At 44.3% G+C, this 10,744-nt stretch overlaps 1 protein-coding gene across 1 annotated transcript; it reads left to right on the top strand.

Annotated features, from left to right (window-relative positions):
* Positions 1-632: 632 nt before the first annotated feature.
* LOC109861108 lies at positions 633-5,403 on the top strand. The gene is made up of 4 exons (XM_020440625.1): positions 633-1,551; positions 1,718-2,994; positions 4,759-5,116; positions 5,198-5,403. The coding sequence occupies exons 1-4, from the start codon at positions 633-635 to the stop codon at positions 5,401-5,403; spliced, it is 2,760 nt and encodes a 919-aa protein (XP_020296214.1).
* Positions 5,404-10,744: the final 5,341 nt, after the last annotated feature.

Here is a 10,744-nt window from a genome sequence, read left to right as displayed (position 1 = left end):
TAGCTATAATTGTTTACGCCTCGTCTACTTTCGCAAAAGGCGGAAAACCATTGTACGACGGTGGTGCGTTGCTCGCCTCTCTCNGACGCAAATCCTTGCTACGTTTAAATATTCTTTATAGCGAAGGTTTGCGTCACTATTGCCCGATTTTAAATTGAAGAGCGGCGGCGGGGAGCAGGGAATACTGTATTTCTTGCAACCTGCCTTATCGTCCCGAACGAGGAGTTCATCGATGCTCNCATAAATGTCTGCGTTGTCGCGGTGTGCCGTTGTGCGAAACAGAAGAAGTAGAATTAATTCAATGCGAGCAATGTAAGAGAATGTTTTACGGGCGCGAGTGTTTCGAGCGTCACCGAGCCGAAAAATCGTACGGAGACGGTCGCGTGAGCGTGTGCAGCGCCTTGCAATTTTGTAATGATTGCGGGCGTTTGTACAGAACAGCGAGTGCGAGGCACGAATGCGGCGTCGTGTTTTGTAACATTTGCAGTTCGCGTCAAGATGTAAACCATCTTTGTTATATTCGATCTTTTACACGCGAGGATTTCACCGGCAAAGAGAAAAACGCGCGCGTCGCATTCGTGTTCTACGATTTCGAGACCCGACAGGATGAGACGCTCGAAGGTACAGCGTCTATGAAAATTCACGTGCCCACTCTTTGCGTCGCACAGCAGATCTGCGTCGCGTGTGCGGGCGAGGACGACATGACGATACGTTGCCGGTGGTGCAATGTGCGCAAATTCGTGTTCCGCGATGATCCGGTGAGGCAATTCGTCGATTTTGTTACGAGAACGACGAAATGTTTCAAGCAGATTATCTGCATCGCGCACAACGCCAAGGCGTTCGACGCGCAGTTCATCCTTCGTTACATCACGGAAAAACGTGGCGATTTGGATCCACAAGTAATATTAAACGGGACAAAGATTGTCGTATTAACGGCCGGGCGTACAAAATTTATTGACAGTATCAACTATATGCCNATGCGTTTGTCAGCTCTGCCGCAAGCTTTCGGTTTGCGGGGTAGGGTGGAAAAGGGATATTTTCCGCATTTATTTAACACACTCGCGAATCAGTCGTACGTCGGTCCGTTACCAGCCGTTGAATATTACTCGCCGGATAGTATGTCTAGCGAAGAACGCGAACGTTTTTTGTCGTGGCACGCGGAACAGATGCGCGAAGACGCAGTTTTTGACTTTCAACGCGAGATAGTGCGTTATTGTCGTAACGACGTTGATATCTTGCGGCGAGCGTCCATGGCTTTCCGCAAGATATTTCTCGAGCGCGGAAACGTATGTCCGTTTGAAGAATGCACGACCATCGCTTCCACATGCATGCGCGTTTTCCGCAAAAACTTTTTACGTGAAGAAGAGATCGGCGTCATTCCTCGCGACGGATATAGCCTCGCGGATACGCAATCCCGCAAAGCTCTGCAGTGGCTGGTGTGGAAGAAGCGCGAGCTCGGCCGCATTATTGTTCACGCGGGTCACGGGCAAGAACATCGTCTCGTGGAAGTCGGAGGCATTCCCGTCGACGGGTATTACGAGACGGCGAACGGTGAGCGTCACGTGTTGCAATACCACTGCTGCTTTTGGCACGGGTGTCCCGTGTGTTTTAAAACGAAACGCGACAAACGTCTCTGCACGGGGGAACGCGAAGTGTACGACACGATGAACTCGCGATACGAGCGTACACTGACAACGTCATGGCGTCTTCAAACAAGGGTACATCGTGACGGAGAAATGGGAGTACGCTTTTGATCGCAATACGCGGGAAAATCGCGAAATGCAAGCGTTTTTAGACCAACATCCNATGCTCGCAGATAAACCGCTTTCACCGCGTGACGCGTTTTTCGGCGGTCAAACGGGAAACATCACGATTCGGCGCGAAATTACGGGTACGGAGAAAATACGTTACGTAGACGTGTGTTCTCTATACCTTTACGTGTTGAAAACCGGCGCTTTCCCGATTGGACATCCGAAAATTCTTGTCGGACAAAAAGAGTGCGCCTCGCTCATCGGGGCGATATCCGGTGTCAATATTTCCGCGGTCGAAGGGCTTGTGCGTTGTAGAGTGCTCCCTCCGCGCAATCTCTTTCACCCTGTACTCCCGTACCGCGTGCAGGGCAAACTACTGTTTGCTTTGTGCCNCAGTTGCTGCGAAAACTTCTCGCAGACACAGTGCTCGCACGAAAATCTACGCGATCGTGAATTCGAAGGCGTGTGGGTATCGTGTGAATTACGCAAAGCTGTGGAANAGGGTTATTTCGTGAGTGCAGTGAGCGAGATATGGCAATACGAGACGAGCCGATACGACGCTGATACGCGTCAAGGAGGATTATTTGCCGAATACATAAACTGTTTTCTCAAATTGAAGCAAGAGGAGAGCGGATGGCCGAGCGAATGCGTGGGCGACCAATCTAAAGAACGATATCTTCGAGAATACAAAGCAGTCGAGGGTATCGCTCTAGATAGAGCAAACATTGCGCAAAATCCAGGTCTACGCTCGGTCGCAAAGCTGTGCCTCAATTCGTTTTGGGGAAAATTCGGGCAACGATCGAACTTGACGAGTACCGAGGTGGTAAAGTCGCAGGAACGTCTCGTATTGCTATTGTCGAGCCCCGAGCACGAGGTAACCGATATATTACCTGTAAATGACAAGGTAATATATGTTTCGTGGCGAATGCGGGACAAGGCGGTTGTATCCTCTCCGATTACCAACGTGATAATAGCGGCGTACACGACGGCACAGGCGCGATTGAAACTGCACGAATATTTAGAACGTTTAGGCGAGCGCGTTCTTTATTACGATACAGATTTGTGTATTTATGTGAGCAGCGGAGAACCCGGCAAATACGAACCGCGTACGGGAAATTTCCTGGGCGATATGACGGACNAGCTCNAAGGCTACGGNCGTGGTAGTTACATCGAGTCGTTTGTATNCGGTGGCCCGAAATTTTACGCGTACGTAGTTTGTACTCCGGACGGTGGCGCGCGGGAGGTGTGTAAAATCAAGGGAATAACTCTCAATTCCGCAACCTCCCGCATAATTAATTTCAATAGGGTTAGGGAAATGTTAATGAGAAGAGAGAGAAAAGAAGAAAATGTGTCGATAAATCTGCATTTTAGAGCGATCTGTCGCACCGCTTTTCACGAGGTTGTGACGCGGGATGAATCAAAAATCTGCTAGCCGGTTTTGCTGAAGCGTAGATTTATCGACGAGCGACGCTCCGTTTCATACGGCTATTTAGAATAAGACTTTTTTCCGCGCATTTTCTTGTAAATAGTTTGTATATTTTAAACGTTCTAGTAAGAGTTAAAATTGTATATATATATGTATATGTTTTCTGTCCAAACAAGTCACAATGTAAGCAAGCGTTTTGTACAATAAAAGAAAAATATATAAGTTATTTTAACAATTGTGTGTAAAAATAAGGTTATAAAATGCGAGATTTTCTGTACATGTTAGTAGATTAAGCAATAGGTACACATTTTGTAAAACGTAATATTTTAGTGTTATTAAATTTTTATTAAAACAAAATTAAAAGATTTCTTTTTCCCGATCTCTGTTTTCTTTTATCCGTAAAAACTTTTTGATATAACCTCAACAAAAAGCTATAAGCTTATATTGGCGCGCGCGTTTGACGAGCTTATTTTTGCGCGCGCGACAATAAGCTGATTTTTTTATTAAAACAGCTTTTCATTCATCCGAAATAAGCTCACCGTTGTCGCGACAAAAATTAGCTGAATTTCGCGGCAAAACGCGGCCGCCGCGGGGCCCAACGCGCGATTGTGAGTTCATCGTCGCAAACTAAAAACAGTTTAATTTAAGAGTTATACAAGCGGCAATTTGTACAGTCTTCGAAATGGACGTGCGCTGGAAACATCCCTGGACGTCGATCGTTTGCGGTCCTACAGGATGCGGGAAAACAATTTTTGGAAAGATTTTTCTCCGTTATTTGCCGAAAATGGCGAATATTCAAATCGGGAGAATTTTATTTTATTACGGCGAGTGGCAAGAAGCCTATCTCGAGTTGCAACGCGAGATGGAAAAATGTAAAATCGAATTTCGCGAAGGACTACCCCGCCCGGAAGATTAATCAAACGATCCGCTTTGTGCGAAATTAATAATAATCGACGATCTTATGCGAGAATCGTCGGCGTGCAAAGTGATCGTTGATTTGTTTACCAAGGGTAGCCATCANAAAAATCTTAGCGTTATACTTATTTCACAGAATCTNTTTCATCAGGGACGCGGTCAATGCGATATTTCGCTGAATGCGAATTACATTGTGGTTTTCAAGAACCCGCGCGATTGCGCGCAAATTCGCCATCTCGCGCGTCAAGTCTATCCTGACAACGCAAAGTTTTTGGAAGAAGCGTACTACGACGCCACTTCGCGTCCTCACGGTTATTTACTGCTCAATTTGAAACAATCAACACCGGACGAATATCGTTTTCGAACGTGTATCTTTCCCAACGATCCGCGTCATTACGTGTACCTCGCAGATCCCTCGCGTAAAAACAAGCGTATAAAAACCCGAAGCACACGAGGGAAGGGCATCATTCGAAGCTACGATGCCGACGAAGGAGCGGAAGAAGCAACAAAAGGCGCATATTAGAGCTAAGCGCTCTCTCGGTGAAAAAACATCTGTCTACTGAAAGCTCTGTGTCTTCTAAATAAAAATCAACGCGCTGCTTTTCTGCAAAACGCTGATAACAAATTCATCGCGTGTATTCGCGAGTGTGTCCACAATACGCTCAGAGGTACGGTACCGCTCGAAAAAAGAGAGAAAAACCGTTTAATCCGATACAAAACGGCGCTGCGACGTATCGCGGAACNAAGAGGTATTTGGAGGTGCAAGAGAAACCTGCTGGTGCAACAAGGAGGCTTTTTATCGTACATCATCGGGCCCATACTCACAGCTTTATTATCTCGAATTATCGAGTAAACATGGGACGGACTAAAAAAATGGTGCTGATTTCTACGGATAATCTCGAAAGAATGCAACAACGAATGGCGGGGGAAAATACCACTGCTAATACCACACGCACTCCCGGAATCGTGCTCTCGCGTCTCGACGCGGAGATGAGACGTATTCTCGATTNCCCTGTTGATGAAGGTGAAAAATGGAAATTGTACAGCAAAGTACTTTGTTGATATCTGTATTTTATCCGAAAAGCGAGAAAGCGTTCTCGCAAAGAAAAAGATCCATCTGTGGCGGAAACAACTGCTGTGACTGGTGAAGAAAGGGAAGAGAAGGAGGACGAGGAAATGAGAGAACTATTTCACGACGCGGAAGAACCAATGGACGCTTTGCCTCAAACATCCTCTGTTTTACCAAAACATTATTCAACACCATTACGACACAATAATAATAATAGTCACTGTTATAAGGTGCTAGTGTAAAATTAAACAGTATGTTGAGTTGTATGTTTAGTTATATGTTTGTGTTATCGATCAGTTTAAAGTGCTTGTTATAAGGTTATCGGGGCTACTGGAATCCGACGCTAGGCGAAATGTGATGGCGCGTCCGAGGACGCGCTGGCCAGCGGTCGCACGCGCGGCCGAAAAGATGCAGTGGTCTGCATTGCACTTTTCGGACACCGGATATCGTCCGGTTTTTCCTTTGCCAATCACGATTGATTAGCTGAGGTATAAAAACCGGCGTCACCCGTGCATCGTTGGAATAATCCCAAAACGTGTTGCGGCCGGAAGCTCTGCTCGACAGAGCGTCGCTTGTGGGAACTTAGAAGTTAGGAATTTAAGGTGAATCAAGGTGTAAACACGAGTTGTAAAGAAACGTGTAATTATATAAAATAAAATCTGTGGTGCTACAGTAATAAATCAGATATCTTTTCGACGTCCCTCCTCGCGGCATCCTAAGGACCCCACGGGGTAACATCACTATCAACGGATTAATCAGTCAACTCCGAAGAAAACTGCATCATTTGCAGATATTTCATTTAACAACAGCAGCGCAACGAGCTCTCGCGAACGAAAAACTATAACAAACATAATAGAAACAATTCCAAAAACTTACCGCCCCAAAGCGCGAATGCTTTTGAATCATCTGATCGAAACGGCTGTTCCCGTCAAGATCATATGGAACAAACGCGGCATCGTGACCAAGAGTCCAGAATTGGTGGGAGCAAATATTGTGGAACTCGTAAACGATGCGATGCAAGAAAGAAAAACCGCTGGAATACTGGGGGCTATTCATTTCGCTCATTTACTTTGCGACATAAACACGCCTCCTCAATACGTGGGAAATTCTAAATATTTACGCTTTTTGCGAAAAGGAGGAAAAAGAACAAAGCACAAATCTCCGCATAGTATTGAACAAGAAGAAGAAGAGGAAGGATGGGATTACCGCGCCACCGACAAGATAGAACAAGATAAGAACAAGAAAAAGATACAAATCGGGATTCCGAGACGGCTGCTCACGTGGGACAAAATGTAAACAAAACGCTTGACAAGTTGTATTATAATCCCGCGCACTACGTCGGTTACTCGTCGACGGAAAATTTGTCGCGAGCCGCTAAACCGAATTACTCGCGCGAGAACGTTGTTCGCTGGCTTCGTTCGCAAGATGCTTACACGCTACATCGTCCCGTGCGGCGAAAGTTTCNCCGACTGCATTACAACGTGACGAATATCGACGAACTCTGGGAGGCTGATTTGATAGAATTGCGAAATTTGCGAAGCTATAACGACGGATATTGCTATTTACTGACAATTATCGACGTGCTCAGCAAATTCGCGTGGGTGGAACTGTTGCGAGACAAAACAGGTGCTTAAGTCCTTCGTGCGTTTCAACGCANGCTCTCGAGAAGTAACGGACGAAGACCCGTATATCTGCAAACCGACAAAGGTAAAGAAGTTATCGCGCATCTGCTGCAAAAATTAGTAGTTCTTCCGAGCAATAGCAGTATGCTTTACTTCCCGCACAACACCACTTTGTGTTTTACCACGGATNTACCTCGCCGTATAGATTTGCAGGGAAATTGGGAAGTTGTTCTCAGCAAGATTCAGTTTCCTTCTAGTTTTTTACATTTACGCGAAAATGAAGCTCTGATAACGCTCACGAATACCTTTCTTAACGGCGATATTTCGTCAGTTAACATTTCAATTTTGTCGGGAAGTTATTTTTCAGAAGCTGATCTTATAGACGCCATAAATCATTTGTCCTCTTGAGAAAAATCGCATATTACATGGTCACTGAATCCGCTATATGGTAATAAAGTTTCTATATTGCTTAAATGTAAAGAAGACAAATGCAATCAAATTCATTGTGTAAAGCTTAGCGACAAATTGCGTCGTATACTCGGATTTGAAACATCTTCTGTTAATACACCTTTTGTAGTAGACAGGATTGCTGGTGTCAATAGTTTTGAACCAATCAGCTTAGCCCGTGCTATCCCCGAGAAGTTATTTGTTTATTGCAACATTTGCGCGTCATACATAACCGGAAATGCGCTTCTTCGAATGGTTACTTCTAATACGCGAATAAGTACGAATAAGTAATAAAGTTCTACTCAGGTGAACACTACTTGTTTGGAAATTATATTCTGCTTTGTAAAACAAATTTCCGCGTGATAAAAATAGATATAAGAGATCTGTTTGGTAAATTTGTTCTATTCGAATTCGGCACGTTGACGGTAACGTTACACTTTAAACGCGTATTTGAGTAGAATATGGCTCATTATATGGAATATTACGAGATGAAGAGCGGGGGCGGTGTTCCGAGAGTTTTCACGGGATTGACGTATCAGCGTGGTCACGGTATCGGANGCTTTCTCGGCGGATTGTTCAAGAGGGTGCTTCCCTACCTGGCTAGCGGAGCGCGCGCGATCGGAAAAGACGCTCTACGCGCCGGTGTGAGAATAATAGACGATGTGGGGAATAACAATATTCCGTTAAAAGAAGCAGTTAACAGTTGTTTCAAAAAATCACATGACAATCTCAAACAACAAGCAAAAGAAAAAATAAACAGCCTAATGCGAGGGTCGGGATATATACCCTTTGCAAAGAAACGCCCGGGTCAGTTTGACCCTGGTGAGCTCCCCGTTCACTTCGCGATCAAGCGTCGCCGTCGTGCTAGTAGCACCAACAAGAAATCGGCTTCCGTGCGGAGAAAAAAGAAAACTCGAGCAAATAAACGCCCAACGAGTAGAGGAATTCAGAAGAAAAAGAAAAAGAAGAAGAAGAGCGCGCGACAAAAACTAGCAACCGCCGCGTGAGCAAGAAACGAACCGTGACCGATATATTCTCGTAGACGAAGCATAATGTCTTTTCTCCATACTCACTCGTGTGAGTGTTTCAAAAGCGAACTTGATCTTTTCACTCTACCGCCCACTCAGACCAGTATCGAGAGTTTGCAATGGATTCATTACAAACCTTTGTCGACTCTTGCGGACGACGCTCCCGTGGAGTTTGTCGTACCGGGAGATGGTGAAGATTACATAGATCTCGCGCATACTCTTCTCAGTCTTCGCGTGATATTGCAAACCCTCGCAGCGGTTACTCCGGCTACTTTGGCTACAGCTTCTGCTGCTGCAAAGCATAAAGTAGGGCCTGTAAATAACTTTTTACATTCCATGTTCAATCAAATCGATGTGTACTTCAATCAAAAGCTTGTGTCGCCTCCGAACAATGCTTACGTGCATCGAGCATATTGCGAGACATTGTTGAATTATTCTTCAGCAGCAAAATCCTCTTATCTCACCACCTGTTTATAGGATAGCGATCCTCCGGGGCGGTTGGATCCTGGATTTGATGCTCCAACTGAGAACCCCGTTCTCGTGAGACGTATGCAGTATTTCAAAAATAACCGTGCTGTGGATCTCATAGGACATCTACACTGCGACGTTTTCAATCAGGATAAATTCTTGATTAATGGCGTGGAAATGCGTCTAAGACTCATCCGCTTGAAAGATTCTTTCTGTCTCATGGAATCTACCGCAGACAAGAGTTCGTATTGTAGACGCCACCTTGATCATGAGGAGAGCAAAACTAAGCGCTGGAGTTTTATTAGCTCACGCTAAAATGCTGAGCAAAACCACTGCAAAGTATCCTCTCACGAAAGTTAAAGTTAAATTGTTTACAATCCATAGAGGAGTGGTGGGGGAATCAATTGACAACGCCATACTCGGGCAACTGCCGAAGCGAGTGATAATCGGTTTTGTCGAAAATAAGGCGTTTAACGGCGATAGTAAACTTAATCCGTTTAATTTTAAAAACTTTAATATAAATTTCCTGTTGCTTTACGTCGATGGAATGCAAGTTCTTACTAGACCGTTACAACCTTCTTTTTTAAGAGACTCTCCTCTCTACATCGAGGCTTTTCATACTCTTTTTTTAGGAACGGGTATTCATTTTCTAAACAAAGGCAATGCTATAAGCAGAGATGCTTATGCTCACGGATACACACTCTGAATTTATTTTTTATATTTCTTTTAATTTTTTTTTTCACTGTAAATTTATTNCAAAAGAAGTGGCGTATGTCGCGGTAGACCGACCGATTTTCGGAAACTGGATCTTGATGCCTCCGTTCTCGTTTACCGAATTACCACAAAAATCAAAACGATGCAACGATTGGCTTACACAAATTTATCACGGTATCGAATGGTTTGACGGTGAAACCAATCTCAAATATTTCACGAGACATCTACGAGAAGTCACCAAATACGCTCCCGTCATCTACACCAGAGGCAAAGAAAAAATGGATTTCTTAGAAAAGCTTTTGTCTAAAAACATATATAATCTAGAAGCTCTCTCTCCGTCGTTCAAATCTATCTCNAAAAGCGAAGAGAACATATCTCAGTGTTTGTATCACGGAGTTCGCTCATCGGACATTAGTTGCGCTCTACGTAACGTTTTTTGGTTAAAACACTGGTTAAACCTAAACAGCGTTAAAGAACATCTCGATAGCGGCTCTATCAGCGATGAGATCAGCATGATACAATCTGACGACATCAAACCGGAGGAGGAGAAAGAACAACTAACAGAAGAAGAAGATACGCGCAGTAAAGACGATTGCCCACCGAAAACCTCCTGCCTAAACAACGTCGCTGTACAAACAGAGGTACAAGGGGAATACATAAGATTCACTCCGCTTTCTCGCGACTATCTGTATCGAAATAATGAATACGAAAGAAATATTGCAAGCCTTGCGAACTGCAAATATCTGGACACACGGGAGTTTATCCAGCCGACAAATTGCCCAGAGTGTGGACGAAGTGGACAGCAATCGTCGCTAACACAGACAATCACAATCAACCAGGAACCCACTGGGTTGTTTTCTTCCTCGATGGAAACAGACACGCCACCTACTTTGACAGCTATGGAATACCGCCGTCAGATTCCCGCTTTTGCGACTTCGAACAAATTCCGCAACGCACACATAGAACACGACTCAATGTCAAGGATATTTCTCGCAAACGTGCGGGCATTATTGCTGTGTGTTTCTCTATTTTATGGCTTACGGGTATAGCCTTTCCCAATTTTTACAACTGTTTTCCGGAAATTTAGACGCCAACGACAAATTAATTGTATGTTTATTTTGTAAAATATTCTCTACAAAATCCAACAATGTACAAACCCGCTTTCCTGAACACTATATTCAACTTTGTACTTGTAAAACAACAAAAAATAATCACCTGTTATCTTGTATTTTCTTTTATGTATTCAAAATATATCGAATAACTGTACTAAGTTGTATTTTGTTATTCTTCCCAAGAAACCTATT

This window comes from Pseudomyrmex gracilis, unplaced genomic scaffold (assembly GCF_002006095.1).
Source record: "Pseudomyrmex gracilis isolate BER0280 unplaced genomic scaffold, ASM200609v1 scaffold_580, whole genome shotgun sequence".
Lineage (NCBI taxonomy): Eukaryota > Metazoa > Arthropoda > Insecta > Hymenoptera > Formicidae > Pseudomyrmex > Pseudomyrmex gracilis.
This window is presented reverse-complemented; position numbering and strand designations above follow the sequence as displayed.